Source organism: Sciurus carolinensis, chromosome 10 (genome assembly GCF_902686445.1).
Source record: "Sciurus carolinensis chromosome 10, mSciCar1.2, whole genome shotgun sequence".
Lineage (NCBI taxonomy): Eukaryota > Metazoa > Chordata > Mammalia > Rodentia > Sciuridae > Sciurus > Sciurus carolinensis.
The window spans coordinates 79467847-79489060 of NC_062222.1; the positions used below are offsets into that span (position 1 = coordinate 79467847).

The 21214-nt window shown below is 37.8% G+C and overlaps 2 protein-coding genes across 3 annotated transcripts in view; both read left to right on the forward strand.

Moving 5' to 3' along the window:
* The window catches only part of Scarb2 (scavenger receptor class B member 2), a 61204-nt gene extending 56963 nt beyond the window's left edge, over positions 1–4241 (forward strand). Inside the window, exons 11-12 of the mRNA XM_047566153.1 lie at positions 936–1094; positions 1624–4241. Of these exons, the coding sequence (XP_047422109.1) occupies positions 936–1094; positions 1624–1662 (198 nt within the window). The 3' untranslated portion in view covers positions 1663–4241. The remainder of the gene's footprint in view (positions 1–935; positions 1095–1623) is intronic.
* A 4937-nt stretch (positions 4242–9178) lies between these two features.
* Nup54 (nucleoporin 54) overlaps positions 9179–21214 on the forward strand; it is a 29867-nt gene continuing 17831 nt past the window's right edge. Inside the window, exons 1-5 of one of the 2 annotated variants that reach the window (XM_047566359.1) lie at positions 9179–9348; positions 10025–10186; positions 13417–13500; positions 13601–13744; positions 20341–20567. In XM_047566359.1, coding sequence (XP_047422315.1) covers positions 9282–9348; positions 10025–10186; positions 13417–13500; positions 13601–13744; positions 20341–20567 — 684 coding nt within the window. In that variant the 5' untranslated portion in view covers positions 9179–9281. The remainder of the gene's footprint in view (positions 9349–10024; positions 10187–13416; positions 13501–13600; positions 13745–20340; positions 20568–21214) is intronic. The other variant, XM_047566360.1, reaches the window with a different exon arrangement.

Consider the following 21214-nt stretch of genomic DNA (forward strand, 5'->3'; position numbering starts at 1 on the left):
CTAAGAGTTTGATTTTTCTCTTCCCTAGAAAAATGAAATGTTAGACCTGGAAATGACCTTGGAAGTTGCTGCCCCAACATCTTTTTTCCAATGAGGAAACTCTGACCCTGAGGGACCTTGGCCAGTTTTTGAAAGAACTGCCATAGAATTCCATCTTCTGACTCACTCCAGTGCAAATTAAGCCAGAATTGTTGCCCATAGTTTTTATGAGATTAAGGTCTTTATACAGCTCATCCATGACACTAGATGAGAATACCTCTGCACTGCATGCTGAAAACACTCTGAATTCTGGTTAGCCCTACAACTTACCTGAACGCTTTGTGTTGAGACATCTGGCCCTGATTACTATAGATGAACCAAGACAGAAATAACACTTTCCGTGCACCATTTTTGGAGTGTTTCATTCATTCATGTAGTCAACCAGGATTAACTGGTCACCTTCTGTGTGCTGGGTGCTATACTCAGTGCAGAGGTGACTGAGATATCTTGCATTCACTGACCCTACAGTCACAGGGAGATAAACAGGTAAACCACAGTTATGATGGGGAATGCAGAAACAACAAATGGAGATTCCAGAGGGTGAGGAGGAAGCCTGGAGAATAGGTCTTTTGTGAGGTCTGAGATGGTCAGAGATAACTTCTGGAAGGAGGTAATGCTGAGCTAAATTTTGCAGGAATTATCTGATACAAAATATGTTATCTCAGCATTTCTGAATTCTTTTTCCCTCCTTTCCAATCTAAGAGTAATATATGTCTTCAGGACAAAAGATATTCATGAATAAGTTCCCTCTCTGGTTACTCTAATATATAAATCGATTTTCAGTATGTGACTTACTAAAAAAAGGATATAACCAAATTTTGTTGGGTGATTTGAAAGAAAACCATTACACCCCTGATACTTAGTCATCAAGGGACAATCATGTTCTTGCTCCCCAGAGTGTTCTCATTGATAAAGAGACTGCAAGTCGACTAAAGTCTGTGATTAACACTACTTTGATTGTCACCAACATACCCTACATCATCTTGGCACTGGGCGTATTCTTTGGTTTGGTCTTCATCTGGCTGGCTTGTCGAGGACAGGGATCCATGGAGGAGGTGAGTACTGGCTGAAGGAACTTCTTTCTCCCTTACTTGATTAACTTTCTGGAGGATTCCTCAACTATGCTTCATCGAAGGGCCATTAGCTGGCTCATTGGATGGAATCTGGAACTTTCTGACTGGGAGCACAGTGATTTTCTGGTTACATCACTGATGGACCAAATGGTAAGCAAGGCATGTGTGTCAAAGAAGGGTGTGTTGAGTAAGGCAGGGAGACAGAATGGGGCTTTCTTGGTGGGAGTGGAATCTCCGGATGTATCTCACTACCTTTCTTCTCTTGGCCTGCTTCTTCAAAGGTCCTTTAAACTTCAGACCTAACCTTCTCCGGTAGGCCTTTTCTGACCACTTTCACCCCATACCAGAGCAGCATCCTTCTCTGTGTTGGCCCAGGATACACTTAATCACACCATTAGGCTCTCCTCCCTCCACCTTCCTCCACCTACCACCCCAACCCCAACTTGTCATATATGGGGCAGTTTCTGACGTGAATACCTAACTTCCCTGCTGTCTCTCTTCTGTGTCTCAGGGAACAGCAGATGAAAGAGCACCTCTCATACGAACCTAACTGAATTTAACCATCACCTGAGCTTGGTGAAGGAACACGTGAACTGTCCTGAACTAGACCATGACAGGGGAAACTCCACATCCTCACAGATTCCTCGTGTGTTAGGAGGAGGGAGAAGGCAATACTGGCAAGTGACGAGAGCATACTGGCCAGAGGTGAAGAGCTGGCTGACATGGCTGGCCATTATGCTTCATAAAATCACATGGTTTCTAAAACTGTTTTTTCACATGTTTAGTAAGTATTTAATAAACTCTTGTACAGTCATTTTTTTGTTGTTAGGTAGCTACAGAATTTTGTGACCAGTTGTAGATATGATGTCTCTGCATCTCTTGTTAATACTACCTGGTTTAACCTTATTCAGTATGTTTCATTCACCAAATTTTGTGCTCAAAATACATATATACTGCTTTATGTTGTATTCCTCCATTTCACTCCCCAAAAGAAGTAAATAAGAGTTTTGAACCCAGGGTAAAATGGTAACCTCTTCTAGTACATTATTCAAATGCATCTGATTTCCTCTTTAAAACATTATATATTGCATTTCATGTTAGTCTTCAGTTCAGATTCCTCCAGGAAAATAACATGGTCTTCTGGTTACATTTATACTGTGTAGGGATCAAGCAGGGAAGGGATCAGGTGGGGTGATACCCATGAGTGGATAGTGATAAGCTCCTAAAGATTTTTAAGTTGTACTTTTGTGAACAAAGAGAATGCACAAATAAGGTTGGTGAAGATAATTACACATATTTCATGTAGAGTAGAACTAAATGCTAGGTATGACATACATCTGTAGATAGTTAACTTTATTTTTGGTCAAAATTATCTTGATGTGGAAAGATGCTTCTGGGAGAATGTACTCAGTGAACACCCCACCCCCAGTTATCCCTGCCAAATATGATACTGTATTAACTACAATACTATTGAGTGATTTTGGGGGGGTAAAATTATAACTATAAAAAGTCTACTCATCCATTGCCTAAGTTACATATAGATTTCAGGAAGTCTCTAGATTACAAAGACGTTTCTTCTGCAGCAGTCTTCTTGGTAACTTGAAACTGTTTTTGTAAGTTCTTTCCTCAGATTCAGTTTCTTCCAGTGTTTTCTGGCTCACTGTCATTCACTGAGTAGAGAAAATGCCCTACATTTCCTGCGACAATCATTTTGCTGACAGAATGACTAGTATTTGAAGTACTCCACCAAATGTGCTTTAAAGAAAGGTGCCCTTGGGACAAGAAGCAGAGACAAGTCTCTTCCAAACACTTCTTGGTTTTCTGTGTAATCAAAGGCAAAAGATTGGGAATCATCATTAGGTCACAGTGTTCAGGATTCAAGCATATTTAAGGGTATTTTCTTTGATACTCAAAGTTTGCCATGCAATTTTAATTGAGAAGCCTACACAGTTTTCTGGCAAAGTGCCTATAGAACTTCCTAACAACTGAATCATTCAAAGGGATTTTTTTGTTGTTGTTTAAAACTGGATTTTCAGTGTAAGTAAATGAAGAAAAAAAATCATGGATTTCGCTTACATAGTTTCTTAGTCCTATAGGGAAGTAATAAATCACTTCAATTTACATGCCCCAATTTTTCCTCTATAATGTGTGTCCCTTCTTGAAGGGACAATTCATTAAACTCTCAAACTTTTCTATAAATCAAGATAGAAACTTCAGCTAACCCAAATCACCAAAAGGCGAACATTGAAATCAAATATATTTGAACTTCAGTAATGCCAAATACCTACATTAAATATTTATCAATATTTAATTATATAGTTGGCATATTTTGTTCCTCGTGTATCTACTTGTCCACACTAATGAAACAGATAGGCCAGTATACTCATTGGTTCAGTTTTATTCTCAGGATATGAATATCTGTGAGAAGATTTTTCAATACTATAAATGATATACACATTTAGACTAAATCTCATATGGGCAAGGAGACCAAATATACATTGATTATGTTTTTGTGCCATGATTCTTAATAGTGACAACTTAAAATTACATTTGATATTTTCCTTCTGAAAAGTCTGTGGCAAACCCATAAACTGCAGTCAAAATTATAGGTTGGTTAAGAAGAATGAATGTACCTATTTGATTTTAGGTTGAAACTATTCCTCTTGCTTATTCCCTCACAGCCATCATCTTGGAAAGACCCCCAGAGGCTTTGGGATTGTCAACATTACTGTGATCACAGCATGACAGGCAGGGAAAACTGGGAGTTGAACACAAGGCAGGAAATGGGCTTTGCCACTTTTAGCTCCAGACTTTTCCCATTTGACTTCATTGCATCATGTTCTAGAAAGATCACCAATGGTCAAGTGGAACAAGCACTACACAACTAACCCCTATTGGGGTTTTTACTTAAGGGAGACTAATTTTTAAATTGCTTGAAATATGAATTCTGCCAAAGGTGATCCTCATAGTTGGCCCTCTGGACATTATTACTGGAGTATACTGCTTGTGTCAGAATGTTCTTCATGTATCTTATACCGTTGGTTTATTTCATGTGATTCTTGGTATGATTTATTTCTACCCTTAATGCAATGAAATGTTTCACTAATAAAAACTTTATATAAAAGTTCACTGGGAATCATATGTCATCTGATGTGCAGTTGTCTATGGAGTTTCACTTGAAAAATGAATCTTGACAGATGCAACCCTGAATCACATCCCTTCAGGCCACCATCGATATCTGCTCAGGTGTGGAGGAGTGTTATAGGCAGCCTGGAGTCCCACTCCAAGCAGGTCCCATATTCTACTTTTCAGCCTCAGGGCTTTCTCCAGAGCCTTTGGAAGCCCCACAGGAATGGGGAGAGTTAATAATGTAAGGGCCACTCTAACTAAAGAAGGCACAATGACTGATGTTCTAATCCATAGAGGAACAGTGCTCATGCTTTTTCTGTATGGCTCCCAAACCAGGACTGTGCTCAGTGAGAGCTGCTTTTTTATTAGCATTTCCTCATTCTGCCTCACTGTTCCTGTCCCCTAGCTGCTGCTCCCTCCCAAATCATCTACATGCACTAATATCCTTATTTCAAATCTGCCTCCAGGAACATGCAAGTAAAATGCAGACAAGTCCACCCAGAAAAACTCAGGAGGACCTGAAAGCTATTGGAGAGGTTCTAAAGCTTCTGTTTCTGGGGACATCTGGACTATTATTCCATAATCCCTATATTAGGAATTACTATTCCCATTATTAGTCCAAAAATTCAGATTATCTTAAAACCTTTCCCTCTCCAAAATTACATCTTATTCCTCAAATCACAGCAGATCCAAATCAGTCATAAAGTTCATTGCTCTGTGTTACATATGTCCCTATACATCAAGGACACATGGTCCCCAGCATATGCCTTTTCTAGGAATCCCAAATCCAATTTCAGCTTGTTTGTGTCACAAGGGGAGTGACACAAACCTTTATATACCTTCTTAAACAAAGGTATATAAAGACACATGGAACTTTGTAACATACCAAGCCTAATATTTCAAGTCAAGGAATAGAAAAATCCAGAAAATATATTTAAAAGACTAACAGATATTAAAACATATCCAGGAACAATGATTAAGAAAGTATGATATAAGGTGAATGGTATAAAACATAAAGGCCAGAAGTGTGTGTGTTTATCACAAGATGAAAGTTCCATTTACAGAAATTATATTCTTCCACTTGTTCAACTATTTTTAAACTTTTAAATACCTTGAGATATAGTTTACACACCATAAAATTCACCCATTTTAAATATACAATAGAATGATCTTTAGTAAATTTACTTAGTTGTACAATTTTAGAACAATTCAATAAAACATTTCAATAAAATCTCTCATGCCAGTTTACAGTCATTCCCCATACCCAGTCCCTGATAATCACTAAATCTACTTTCTGTCTATATAGATTTGCCTTCTCTATACATTTCATATAAACACAATCATACACTATGTGGCACCAAGGCCTGGGGCTTTTCTACATTATACCTAAAAATGTGCTCAACTAATTTCATTGGGCATCCACTATATGCCAGGTACTATACTAGTAGGCTACTGGTGAGCAAAAATAGACATGAACTTTATGGTCTAGAGGAAAAACAGTAACCAAATGACCATATGGGTAAGTGTAATATTTCAACGAAGTTTCATGATGCTCTGAGAACATGACTAAGAGCTATAGTTAGGCAAAGCAAAGTATTTCAGATAGAGAGAATAGAATGTGCCCAAGAGCATACTCACTCCAAGTGACTGAGATGTTTGGGTGGAATTCAGAAAGGGAAAAGTGTTGGAAGATGAGGCTGTGGAAAAAGGAGAGGTCATGTCATGTTGGGTCTCATTAAACAATGTAAAGATTTTTGTATTTTGGCTTATTTTAAGACCAATGGGAAGCTACTAAAGTGTTTTAACTAGGATTGTGGAGAGAAAGTAGGTGAGATAACAGGTTTGTTTAGAAAGACCCATTCTAGCTTCAGGGTAAAGAATGAATTAGAAAAGTGGACATGAATGCAGAGAAATGTTAGAAGGCTGTTGTGCCAAGTGGGTCCCTTTGGGGTCCCCACTGGTAGGCAAGATGGATCTTCTGTTTTCAGCTGTCAAGTGCCATTCTTCCTGGTGAATTCCATAAAGCCACACAGTATGGGCTAAGGAATAGGTTTTATAGGGGAAAATTAAAATGTATAGGGCCAAGACTGTCAGAAAAAAAGAAGGCACAGAACCTCCATCCTCCTGCTATCCCATGGAGAAGTAAGTTGAGGGCCAGAGCACTGGTCTCTGAAAGGAGACTATGTCTCCCTGCTCACTCCCTTCTGATAGGACAAGCATGAAGAAGCAGTTATGGCAATGGGGACACACACAAGCTGCTGAGCAACACGTGGTTTGGATTTGGAATGCCAATGATTTACTGTTGTCTGGGAATGCCCTGTTATAGTCTTGCTGGGGAGATGGCATTGGTTCCATGGGAACCTGAGCTTGGGTGCTCCTTCCCTAGGAGAAGGGGGTTGTTCCAGCCCCAGCTAATTTGTTCTCCAGGTGACCCAGAATGAACTGCCTGGCTCATACTCAGACAGTCCTGCTCACTGCTCTATGAGGGCCACTGTGGAGGTCTAAGTTGGGATTGTGACTTTTTCTGCAAAGGACCAGATAGAAAATAGTTTTAGTTTTGCTAGCCACGTGTTCTGCCATGTCTAACTAGTCAATTCTGCTGTTTGAAGCCTGAAAGCAGCTGTAAATAAAATGTGAATAAATGGTATGCTAGTGTTCCAATAAAGCTGTATTTTACAAAAATTGATCAGTGATCTGGACTTGGACAGTCTATCTCAGGCTTCCATGAGAGCTCTCTGCTCTCTTCTTAAAACTGATGCACAGTTGAAACCTCCCTCCCTTGATACTCTCTCCCTGATAATCCCATTTATTTCCCTGCCTTCAATTATAATCTATACATGAACCTCTCTGCTCAATCTCAGCCCCACATATCCAAACACCTGCTGGATATCCTCAGTCACCTTGTCTTCAAGTCAGTAAGTAAAGAAAGGAGCTCATTTTTCGCAATGGGGAATGGCATCACAATCTGTCCTGTTATTCAAGCCAGAAACCAAGCATTCCTGATAGACACCTCCTTTCCCTCCCCTCTACATTGAATCAACCAAACATTCCTCAGTCTTTGTTTCTGTATCCTCACCTGCATATCATGGCTCTCAGTAGGAATCTTGCAATAATGACCAAGAGTATATTAATATTATTAATTTTTGAATAAATAAACTTTTTACATTTTTAAAAAGCAAGTGAAGTCTTCCTTTACTTCTGTCTCCTAGTCACCCAATTCATCATCCCAGATACAACCAATAATTTTTTAAAAAGTATATCTCCCAGGAATATTCTGAACAAATATGTATATTTATGTTTTCTAGCTCCCTTTAACCCAAATTGTAGCATACTATAGTGTTCTGAATTGTTTTTTGTGTGCGCATGTGTGTGTGATTTATCTTTGAGAGCTTTCTTATTAATGCATAAAGAGCTTTCCTTTTTGTTCCAAGTCTATGGCTGAATAGTACCCCTTTGTGTAAGTGTCAACAATTGATTTAACCAAACCAGTTTCCAATCATTTATCATTATAAATAATGCCATATTGAATAAGGTTGTGTTCTGTAATTTTGCCAAGTCATTTATAAGGTAAATGCCTAGAAGTAGCAATGCTGAATCAAAGGACATTTGTAAGTTTTTGATAGATACATGGGCTTTTATGTTGTTTTTATTTTTATTAAAATCACCCATAGGAGCACATGAGCACATGTACGTTGTAGAAAAAGAAAAACAAACACCACACCTAGAGGTACCTCTTTTAGTTTTGTTTTTGTTTTTTTAATTTAGCATCTTGACTCTAGATGGCATCTGCTTTGTAAATTTTAAGGTATATTTATTTAAAATTTTTCAGTTTTAGTATTACCTATTGACTCCCATCTATGAAGACTGGCTCTTTCCTACCATGTTCCTTATACACATATTTTTTTCTATTTCTCCCATCTTTCCAGTGGAGTTATGCTATAATTTTGGCTAGTTCATAATTACTGGGATTATGTGGGAACTCTCCCCAAGTAATCCATGTCATAACCTTTATTATTTTTCCTTTCTCATTAACTGAGATATTGTCTCATTTGTCTACTTTCAAATTCTTGCTGGCTGTCTAAATCTCTTTATAATGTTAAAAAAAAATTGGTTCTGGAGTCAAGAACCTGAGTTAAAAACTAGACTCCAAAACTTACCAGCAAGGTGATATTGGGTAGCTTCGGTAAGCTGTTTAGCAACTCAACCTCGTTCCTCTTCTGTGACCTGTAAAAAGTGCTTAACAGCAGAATCTTCTGGGAGTTATCCTGAGGGCTAATGGAGGGTGTAGGTATCAGCAGTTATAAGGCTCACTGGCCATTCTACTCTCCTCTGTGCTCACCTTACTGTTCACGGGTTAAGAGTACAACCTCCCCCGTGCCATAAAATGGGAATAATCGTCAACTGTCTCATTAGACGTCAAGGATCAAAATAATGTAAAATGATAAGCAGGCTGCCTGGCACATGGTAAACACAACGTGCTGCCACTATACTATTATCTTTCAGTTCTTCCGAAATGCGTCCTCTTTCCTGCCTCTGCTTCTCCGTCTCATCCTTCAGGACTGGGTTCAAACATCACTTCCTCAGAGAGCCTTTCCAAAATCCTAGGCCCTCTCTTTAGTAGGTCAGCAACTGTACTCTAGCACGTGCATATTCCCAGCTGCCTATCGTATATCTCTACAGTAACAACTTCAGCCCCTGCGGAACTTTTCCAAAGAACTCTGCTATGGCAATTTCTAAGGGTTCTCAAACGGTATACCCAGGTGAACTTCCCAGGATTCACCTGAGTTGTGACGCCCCACGCCACGTGAAGTAACGAAACACCGCCCCACCCCCCCGGAAGCAACCGGGTCCTGGGCGTTTCCTTTTGACTCTCCACCCACTACGCCCTAGGTCTGTTCCCGCCTCATCGGCTAGGCCAGAAAGGGGCGGAACGCGGTAGGACGGCTTGTGGTTTCTCTGCCGGACGGAAAAGAGGAGCGTACTGAGCGTCGCGTCGCGGGAGCAGCGTTTTGCTCTCATTTGGTTCCCCGCTCCCGCGACATGGCCTTCAATTTTGGGGCTCCTTCGGGCACATCGGGCACCGCTGCAGCCACCGCGGCACCCGCGGGTGAGTTATCCCCCGGACCTTCTCGGAACAGGGGAAGCCTTTGGTCCATTCCCCTTTGGTCCAAGCCGAGATGCGGGCTTGGAGATTCTGGGTCTCACGACCACGCCGAAGACTTTAGGGGGCAAATGGAAGAGGGCGGGCGGCGGCAGGGCGGGCCGAAGCGGTTCCTGAGGAGACCGCCGGGGTACTCGAGGCCCTATTTGGCGCTCGCCCACTGCTCGTGGGTCCCCGCAGGGCCCCGTCCTCCAGCGGATCTCTTCCCGCCGATGGGGAGTCCGACTCGTTGAGGCTGGAGACTGCTCTGGTCTCCTCTTACCCGATACCCACAGCCCCTCTGCACATCAGCCTTCCGACCAAGCGGGAATACACCGTAGTTCGGGCGAGAATAAGGTTGGGGAGCCCCGAGCTGCCCTGAGGCTCCCTGGGTCCCTGCCCCCCCTGGGAGGCGGTGCCTAAGCCCCAGCCCCTTGTGGTCTTAGCGGAGGGAATTCACGCTCCTGCTGCTTCCCTCTGTCCCCACCTCCTCTGCTTTCTCAACCTGTTTGGAGCGAAGTCAGGTTTGTTCACTTCTGTGAAGTCTCTTGCTGGTTTTTCTAATCCTTATCTTGCTTTTCTTTTTCTTCTTTTTCCCCTTTCCCCTTTTACAACTTTGTTTCTTTGCCTACACGCCTATCAGGATTTGGTGGGCTTGAGACTGCCAACTCCACCGCCAGTGGGTTTAATTTTGGGGGTTTCGGATTAACTGCTAATCCTGCAGTGAACTTTAATATTGGGAATTTCGGTGTTTCTACTACCTCGGCGACTCCGTTCAATTTTGGTAACAGTCTGGCAAGTGCAGGTAGATAACTGCGGGGTCGTAAACGAATGTTGGGAGCTGGAGTCCAAGAATAATGTTTCGTGGTTTCCAGAGTTTGGGAAAGAACAGTGACTTGTCTAATAAGGGAAGGAAATTTATTTCCTAATGTCAAATCAAAGACATTTTTATCAAGTTGTGACTGTCTTAAAAGTTGTGGTTTTTGGAAGGTCTTGCAAGCTATAATGTTCTCTTGTTAAATTTTCAGTTAATTGAACGAATAAAATAAGCATTTGGAATGAATTTTTGTATCTTCCAAATTATTATTAGATGTATCTTTCAAATTGTAAGCTCACCAGACAGGCTGATTTTCCTGGAATTCTTGGACTCCTGCAGTCATTTTTCATTTTTTTTTTTTTTTTTGGCATTTTTCATCGGGCTTTCATTTTATTGTTCTTGTGTTTCCAAGAGAAACAGTCTTATACGAACAGCAGTAACCTAAGTCTTGTTTTATCACCTGTTTAATAATAATGTACTCCTTTGGTCAACTTGTTAGATTAGCATATATTTCTATAAGACATATGATTATAGGAAAAATTCAGATCTTCACTGGATTTTTAGGAAATGCTCAGAGAAATTTAATTTATAGCATGTTGAGTTCTAAAAAGTGAACCAGATGTCTTTGCATTCAAAAAGATAATTACAAAGATTGTTTATGGATTATCTGAAGTTTAAAATTTTTGCAGACACAAACTGTAATAGATATGTATCTGAATTTAAAATAGGTTTATGTATACTTTACATACAGTGATACCATAGAAAAATCTTGTTTTTCAGCTGCTCGTATATGAGTTTTATCATCCATTTTGCCTTTTATGCCCATGCCAATTATATGCATTTTGAAACTTTATTTACCTCTTAAAACTTATTTGGGAAGCTAGGTATTTTTGTTCATTCACTTGTTTCTGAAATAAAAGTTACCTTAGTGTCTGAGTTGAAAACGGTTTGAGAAATAGTTTAAATTCCAAAGATAAAATAACCTGTTATTAAGATATATTTGAAGTGGATGCATATTACTGTCCTTTAGTATGTTTACTTTCCCCTGTTTGCTTAAAATTGGCACTGGGTAAAACAAACCTTATTTTGAAGTTTGTGTTTCCAAGTAAAGCCACCCAGCTCATAATTCAACAACAGTAAATAAACCTGTTGGTATTTGTTTGATTTAATGTTGATTTGGAGTTATCACTGTTAATTTTTGAGTCGTGATAATAAAACTATGTTTCAGTTCCTTTCACATGTTGACTAATTTAGTTTTCAGCAATGTACCAGTAGAAACTCTTGTTTACTTTATTTTGTGTCTGTGCAAGATGCAATAATATTAATAAAACATTTTTGGTATTGTGGAACATGGTAAGACACTGACTAGTGTTTTCAGTGTGTAGTCAGTTCAGATTATATCATAAATTATTCTGTGGAAGTGAGGAGTAATGAAAAGATTAAAAGTGTTTTAATACTTCAGGTTCCTTTTATCATTTAGTTTGCACTATGACAGTAGTTTGCAGATAAGTTAATAGAATGTTTAGTTGTGCCTATGTATGCAATACACATTGTACTCTGAGTAACTTTCCAAATCAGAATTAAATGGTTAATACCAAATTGTTTTTTCTTTTATCCTTTGTCTTACAATATATTGATGAATCTGTCTTGTTACAAGAACTTGAGATTAAAGTTAGAATCTTAGGAAACCTGTGGTATAACTTGGTATTAATATATCAAATATTTGCCTTGAAAGTTGTTTTTGCCATCACACTGATAATCAGCTAAAAACTGACAGTAAGTAAAAACAAAATGATTTTAGATTGACTCTCATTCCATTCCATTCATATGTTGTTAGAAATGGTTAACATTAATTTTGTTTCTAGACTTACCTAAAATAGAAATTTGTTTGTCGGAGTTTCCACATTGTGGTGCTAAGCTCCGCTCAACTTCTCTGCCACTGCTTCCATTTGTATTTTTCCCCTTATCTCTTCCTTCATGAAACACATTCTTATACAATAGTATGTTTCCTTTGAAAAGTTGCTTGGTCTTGTCATGGACTTAAGTAGAAATATAAGCTAATATAGATATAAATTAATTCACCAAATCAGTCTTTTTCTTGAGACTGGGTCTTGCTATGTTGTCCAAACTGGACTTTAACTTGTAATCTCTAGTCTCAGCCTCCCACAACACTATTTTTTAAAACATTTGAAGTTGAATTAAGATTTTAAAATCTAGAAATGTGGACAGGGGTAGTTGTCTAGCATGATTAAGGACCTGGGTTTGATCTTCAGCATCACACACATACCAAAAACAAAACCTGTAAATTTTATATAGAACATTCAGATTTTCTGTCTCTCTTGGAGAGAAAGTGGGAATAGTGTGATCTAGTAAACTACCATTCTTCTGCAACAATAATCCAGGAATTTAGGAACTGCTGTCATTTTTTAAAAGCTTTGTTTTAAACAGTTTAGGAAACATCTGGTCTACTTTCCTCACTAATTTTACTGGTCTAAATCTTATAGGCATTTGAATTTGCATTCCCTACTCTTAAAGTACATGTAAGAACTAGGCGCTATGGTGCACATCTGTAATCCCAGCGACTCAGGAGGCTGAGGCAGGAGGATCTCAAGTTCAGAGCCAGCCTTAGCAGCAGTGAGGTGCTAAAGCAACTCAGTGAGACCCTGACTCTAAATAAAATACAAAATGGGCTAGGAATGTGGCTCCATGGTCAAGTGCCCCTGAGTTCAATGCCCAGTACTAAAAAAAAAAAAAAAAAAAAAAAAAAGGACCTAAGAGTCAGGCATGGTGGCTCATACCTGTAATCCCAACTACTCAGGAGGCCGAGGCAGGAGGATCTTGAGTTTGAGACTAGCCTGGTCAACATAGACAACATCTCAAAATAATAATAACTATAACAATAATAATTAACTAAAGTACATAATAGTCATTTTAGAGTTATGGCAGTAGGCTTAATATGTTTTCTCAGCTATGAATGAATTACCTTTAGGTGGAGGATATTGTATTGTGTGTGATATTTATTTCTATTTAAAATATTTAGTTGTTCTTGTATATTGACTTCTTGATTAGTACTATAATTTTAAAAAAATATTAGAGGAAGGAAAATTTAGATCAACATTTTTACTTTATGTGTATCAATTACTTATGAAATAATTTGAAAAATTGCCTTTATATGTAGAAAAGAATCTTCCTTTCTATTTTTATCCTTTTTTAATTAGGTGGGTTTGGAGGATTTGGTACAACATCTACAACTGCAGGTTCTGCATTCAGCTTTTCTGCCCCAGCTAACACAGGCACAACTGGTAAGAAGCCATCAAAAGTCAATAGTTGAAGTAAATGTGGTAGAGGTCAACTTTTTTTTTTAACCTTCAGAATTTCAATTTTCATTTTTTTCATTCAAAGGACTCTTTGGTGGTACTCAGAACAAAGGTTTCGGATTTGGTACTGGTTTTGGCACAACAACAGGAACTAGTACTGGTTTAGGTACTGGTTTGGGAACTGGACTAGGATTTGGAGGATTTAATACCCAACAGCAGCAGCAAACTAGTAAGTATGATGTTTACATCTTTCGCTATAAAGCCATAGCAATAATAGCTAACATTATTGAGTGCATCATTCAAAACGCTTTAGTGAATTATTATTTTAAGAATTATAAACATTCCAAAGGGGAACAAAAGCTACTTTACATGTTTATATATGATGGCAACTGGGGAGAAAACTGATGAACATGATTAGGATTATAGGGTCCCTTGTATAGTATCATTTCATTAAAATACTTTGTTTAAAATAACACAGAACACTACTCAAGAGTTCAGCTTACTGAAGTATACATAAGATGAACCTTGGAGAGATTGACCCTGGCCAGCCACTTAAGAAGGCCACCACCTTCTCTCTTTATAGTTACTTCCCCTTTAGAGGAACTACAATCCTCCTTTATTATCATTTTCTTTTCTGAAGTGTATAAGTAGTATTGATTTCGGTGTTAAAACTCTGTGTTACTCTTTTCTCTCTCTTATTTTCTAATTTATTGAAGAAATCAGATCATTTGTCTTAGTTTTTTGTTAAGACTTTATTGGTTGCATTCTTTTTTTATTGGTGCATTATATTTATATAATGGTGGAATTCATTATGCCGTATTCATACTCGCTTATAACATAATTTGATCAATCTCATTCCCCTGATTGCATTCTTATAGTTTAACACATTATTTTGTTCTCTGTATTTCTTAGGAGTTCAGTTGGATCCAGGAGCTTTTTTATATTGATAGTTCAGATTTTGTTTGCAAGACTATTTCCTGGGAGTGTATTCATCATCAAAAGGCATATAATGTCTGATTATCTCTCTTTGTGTGATGTTAGCAGCCATTGGTGATCATTACCTAGATCCATTAATTCAGTAGGGGTTAAGAAATAGTGCTATTTCACCTTGATTTCTCTTCCATTTGTTTGTTGGAGTCATCTATAAAGAAAAGCTTTATCTCATCTATTTGATTGAAACTTTCCCTTTACTACTGCTTTCAGAATAAAGAATTGGTTCCCTAACATTCTTCAAAGTTGATTTTATTTTTTGGTCAGAGACTCAAGCATTATTTAATCCAATGCATTGATTCTTATTGATGTTTAAATTTTTCCATCTTTGGCCTATGTGAGCCTGTTTGGTTAGGGTCCCAGTCTACCTGATATAATCTCTTTAACTGCTTAGACTACATGCCCTTACATTTCAGTGACTCTTGTCAGCATGCTAAATTTCCATAACTATGTATCACATTTGCCTGGAAAAAAAAAAAGAGAGAGAGAGAAAGCCTAAACCTGTGAATCTGTTCAAATGGTGCTTGAGAAAAAAATCACACAGAAGATTGAATAACCTCTGTAAATTCTGGATCACAAGTCTCAGTTGGGACCTCAACATTGCTTGGTAATCCTATAGATTTTCTATTTTCAACTTATTCTCCCACTTTCTATAGCAGTTATTTTGAACCTTTATTTTCCTTAAATCTCAAATTTCTCTATTTAACAGATGATCTTGACCCCCTCTTCAAAGAGAAGATGGAATCCTTCATTGCAGTTCCTTCAACTTTTCCACTTTTAAATCTGTTTCTCTCCTTCCATCTGTAAGCAGTTTTTTCTCCTGATTTTTATGCCTGTGCCATGGATCTCTATCTTCAAGAATAGCCCTGTGCTATTGATTCTTCTAACTACATTCCTCAACCCCTAAAAGTCTTCAACTTTTCTCTGTGTCCTTTTTATCCACATGTAAACAACCTGAAGTTGTTTTTCCTCTCTCTTAAAACAATTGTAAACCAACAAAAAATCGTATTTCATATTTTACTTCAACTACCAATCTTCTCCTTTCACAGACTACTTGAAATGATCGTTAGAGTAGACTCTACTGCTCGTTCCTCTTAGCACACTAATCTGGTTTCTATTCTTTACTCTATCAAATAGTTAAGGTCAGTTATTATTTCAGTGAATCCAGTGAACATTTACTATTTTTTATATGTCTGCTGTCTAGAGTCATGAAAAGTCAGAATGTGTCACATTTGTTTTCATCTAGCTCCTTTTTCCTTTTTTTAAGTTGAAATACTTTAAAGCAAATTCGAAACATATCATTTCACCCTTTATACAGTGTTTTTCTCTTTAAAAACATGGACATCACAGGGCATGGTGGCACATGCCTGTAATCCCAGCAGCTTGGGAGAGGCAGGAGGATCACAAGTTCAAAGCCAGTGTCAACAACAGTGAGGCACTAAGGAACTCAGTGAGACCTTGTCCCTAAATAAATTACAAAATAGGGCTGGAGATGTGGCTCAGTAGTTGAGTGCCCTTGAGTTCAATCCCTGGTACAAAAAAAAAAAAAAAGACATCATTCCAATCCACAGTAATTCCTTGATATTATCTAATACCTGATCCATAATAAAATGTCCTCATATGTCTCAAAATGTTTTATTCATTTGGTGTTTCTAATCCTAATAAGGTCCACACATTAATTTTCTTGTTATGCCTCTTTAAGGTTTTTAGTATATAGAATTTCCCTTTTTCCTGTTCTCCCTCTTATGAATTATTGCAGAAATTGGGCCAGTTGTCCTGTGAAATGTTCCCCATTCTGTATTTTTTTATGGTTATTTCTTTGTATTATTTAAATGGTTATTTCTTTGTATTATTTAACTTCATCCTTCATAATTCTGATAAATGAGGTTAGCTTTAGTGACTTGCTTATATTCAGCTGAGACTTGTAGGCAAGAATGCTGTGCAGGTGGTGTTATGTGTTTCATATATATCACATTGGAAGGCTCTCCAACTTTCACTGACCCTAAAATTGATTAGTGGGTTAATATGGTAGTAGCTGATCTCTGTCTTATCAAGTTCCTCATTGGTCTTTAATCTAATGACTTCATTCATTGATGATCATTGCCTGAGTTATTTTATGAGAAATTACAAAATGGTAATTTTCTAATTTCCTCCTTCCTAACTGAAATTCTCCTGTAAAAGGAGTTTTTTCTTCATTCTCCCCAAGTCTAATTGGTTACCCTGATACATAGTTTAATGGAAAAGACAGGAAAAGTTATTTTTAATGGACAATTTTTGTAAGAAGGAGTTCGTGGCCTCATTTCCAGTAGAGTCCAGTGAATTGGAATTTTTAAAATTTTTGACCTTTTTAAAATTATCATTTGAATGTATGGGCTTTAATAAATATATTTCAGTTAGTTGCATTTGTTGTTGTTGTTGTTGTTATTATTATTATTATCATTATTATTATTATTATTTGGTACCAGGGATTGAACCCAGGGATGCTCAGCCAGTGAACCACATCTCAAGCCCATTTTTTGTATTTTATTTATAGACAGAGTCTCACTGAGCTGTGTAGGGCCTTGCTAAATTGCTGAGGCTGTCTTTGAACTTGTGATCTTCCTGCCTCAGCCTCCTGAACTGCTGGGATTACAGGCCTGCACCACTGCACCAGGCTTATTATTATTGATGCTCACCTTGTCACATTTTTAGCAAATGGGAACACTTCTTTGATACCCCCATCCTATTTTTATCCCTACCACATCCTTCAGTACTCCTTATGCTTTTGCCAGTTTCTTCCCCGCAGAGATTTTGCACATTCTGTTTGTACTCTTACTCCTATGGCCTAGCTGACTACTTCTGATGAGACAGACTTCTCTTGACTCCCTCTCTCAGGCTTAATTACTCCCTTACTTAGTACTCATAGCCTTTGTTCTTAGAGAAACTTTTCACAGTTGTCAATATTTGTTTGATGTGCTCAATTTGTTTAGAAGATCTTGTCTGCCTTATTTACCATTTTATCCTTAGTATTTAGCTGTCTGACACTTAGATTTGTTGCATGAATACATAATAAACACACACACACACACACACACACACACACACACACAAACACTGTATGTGGCCAGGCCTGGTGGCACACACATGTAGTCCTAGCTACTTGAGAAGCTAAGACAGGAAGATTACAAGTTCAAGGCTAGCTGGGCAACTTAGCAAGGCCCTGCCTCAAATAAAAAATTAAAAGGTGGCACACTCTTATAATCCCAGTGGCTTGGGACGCTGAGGCAGGAGGATCCAGAGTTCAAAGCCAGCCTTAGCAAAAGCGAGGTGCTAAGCAACTCATTGAGACCCTTTCTCTAAATAAAATACAAATTAGGGGCTGGGGATGTGGCTTAGTGGTCGAGTGCCCTGGGTTCAATCCCTGGTACCGAAAAAATAAAAAAAAAATAGTGCTGGGATGTAGCTCAGTAGTAGATTCTCCCAGGGTTAAATCCTCAGTACCACACACAAAAAAACTTTTATACACACACACCAGGGGAGAAAATATTAAGAACTCTAAAGGACCATATCACGTACAACCATAAAAATGGGAAGTTATGTATGTATGTTATGTCAGAATACATTCTACTGTCATGTATAATTAAAAAGAACAAAAATTTTTTTAAAAAGATATATAAAGGAGAAGGATTTTTTAGGAGTGGGTATGTTCAATAGACGTTAAAGATTTTCTTTGGGGAGCTAAAGAAATAATAGCAAAAGGGCTCTGACAAGGTAGGAAGGTATAAGAAATCTAATATGCTAAGACTTGAAGAGAGTCTATTGGATTTTGTAATTTGAGTTCATTAATGTCTTCTAGCTAGTGAATTTTGAGTAGACTAGTGTAACTGTAATCCAGTGTAAAAGGGGAGGCAGAATATAAATCAGTATAGATCCTACTTCACTTTCCTCATTTAAAAGTTGAAGAAAAAGCCTTGGAATTTCTTGTTCAAGGCTAAAAAAGGAAGCTTATACTAAACCAGGATTCTTAATGATTTCCAGTCCATTTCTTTCCAATTTTTATATACCCATTTGGGTATTAAAAATACTCTTCTGGATGGTAACAGGAGCCTCTCTCTTTCTCTGTAGAAGCCTACGAAGTTTGGTGGTACTTTCGCTCTTTAGAGCTGAGAGAGAACTTAAATGTCAAATGTAGTGTTTGTTCTAAAACTCAGGTCATTTTGGTAAATATCTTCATGGTTTTTTGCCTTATCTGTATATCCCTTTAAGAAGTTTCTTTAAATCTCTTTCCTCTTAATATTATGTAGTAAAAATTTTAAGGAAGATCTGTATTGCTGCTCTAAATGGAAAAACAAACCATTATAATTTGCTATAAAGAAAGTATAACTAGCCAAGCATGGTGGTACCAGCTGCTTAGGAGACTGAGGCAGGAGGGTTACTTGAGCCTGGGCAGTATACTGACGAACACCCCCCCCCGCCCTCACCTCCAAAAGAAGAAGAAAAAAAAAAGATAACCAAAATTAAGTACAAAGAAAATCCAGTATTGCTAATAAGTTCTAGCTAGATAAACTTTGCCTTAAGCTCTGAGCCTTAGACTTTTTCTTCCCTTTGTTAGTATCAACCTGAGACTTTTGATATAATCAGATCATCAGAAGATCACTGTTTTGTCATGTGAATTAATGCCATGTAGTGATTCACCTGTTGCTTGACAACTTTCTTTTCTTTTCCTTTTTTTTTTTTTTTTTTTTGTCTTTTCTTTTCTTTTTTGGAACTGGGGATTGAACCCAGGGCTTTGAGAATGAACGTGAGGCAAATGCTTTGCCGCTGAGCTGCATCCCAGCCCGTTCTTGACAGCTTTCTTAACTCATACTTTGAAAGTATTTATCTGCTCTGTCACCTTTGCCGTTGTTTCCATTGGAGGCATTGCTCCAAGTTACACTGCTGTCTAAAACTTTAGCCTAGCATCCTGATGCCTAGTACATTAATCTTTTCACTATATATTTCTTTGTAATCAGTGTTTATTAGGCTGATATAATGATTTTAACTTACTTTATATCTCCCAATTTATATTATACAAATATAATAGCAGTGTTATTTTTAAAAATCCTGTAACTTTACAAACTTTATTTTTCATGTCCATATGCTTTTTTTTTAAAGTTGTCATTATTAGGAAAAGCAAGTTTAATATTTTATTAATATGTTGATAGACCTTTATTTTATCCACTTATTTATATGTGGTGCTGAGAATTGAACCTAGTGCCTCACAAATGCTAGGCAAGTGCTCTACCACTGAGCCACAACCCCAGTCAACATGTTTAATGTTATAAGATTTGTTCTAGTGTCTTAGTTTCCCATACTGCCGTAACAGTACCACAAAGCAGCTTGTAACTTCAGAAATTGATTACTTTACAGTTCTAGAGATCAGAAATCCAGGTAAATAGATTTCATTGTGTTAAAGTGTTGGCAGGTCTGTGATATTTCTGGTGGCCCTAGGGGGAAAATCCAATCCCTTGCCTTTTCCAGCTCCTACCGTCTCCCTACACTTCATGGCTTGTGGCTCCTTCCTCCATCTTCAGAGCAGCAGCATAGCATCTTCCAATCTCACTTTGACTCTGAGCTCCCTTTTCTACCTTAAAAGACAATTATGATTACATTGAACCCATCCTGGTAATCCCAGAATAATCTTCTTATTGCAGTATACTTAATCACATCGGCAAAGTCCCTTTTGCCACGTAAGATAACATATACAGGGTCTGTAGGTTAGGTTAAGGACATCTTGGAGGAGGGACATCATTCTGCCTATTACATCTAAGGATTTGAATTGGGTTTTTTTTGTGTTGTTTGTTTGTTTGTTTTTAGCATTAGGTGGTCTCTTCAGTCAGCCTGCTCAAGCTCCTACCCAGTCCAACCAGCTGATAAATACTGCGAGTGCGCTTTCTGCTCCAACTCTATTGGGAGATGAGAGAGATGCTATTTTGGCAAAATGGAATCAACTGCAGGCATTTTGGGGAACAGGAAAAGGATATTTCAATAATAATATTCCACCTGTGGAATTCACACAAGAAAATCCCTTTTGCCGATTTAAGGTATTAATACTGTTTTTGACTTTCAGTTAAAAGAGAATACATTAGAAAGAACGTGACTTTTGTATTAAAATTACATCAAGAAAACCAAGTTGCTTGGTTCTTTAGTACTCCTTGAACATGGTATGATTATACTTTTAAAAATACAGAAATTATAAAATCAAAATGATTTCTTGTATGTGTGACTCAGAGTGATCAGAATATGACTAAAGAAAATGTGATTATAATTAAAGGGAAATGGTCTGTCTGACACCCGTAAAGAAGAAACTCAAAATTAGACATTAGCTATATTCATATAACATTGGTAAGCAAAGTGCAACAGTCAGTGGACAATTCTCCTTGGCACATGTAAACCTATTGCCAGTATTATAAATAGCCAAAGCCAAGAAAACAATGTTGTACATTTTCTTTGTTCTAATATCTTGTTTGTCAAACAACCATCTCATTCCGAATTTGACTTCAGATATTTATTCATCAGCTAGTGAGAGTATTTAGGTCTACTTGACAGTGTGTTTTTTGTAATAAGTTAATGTATTTTAGTCAAGTTTATATTTCAACCTGTGTGTGTGCGTGTGTGTGTGTGTGTGTGTTACTGGGGATGGTACCTAGGGCCTTTTGTATGCTAGCAAATGTCCTACCACTTAGCTGTA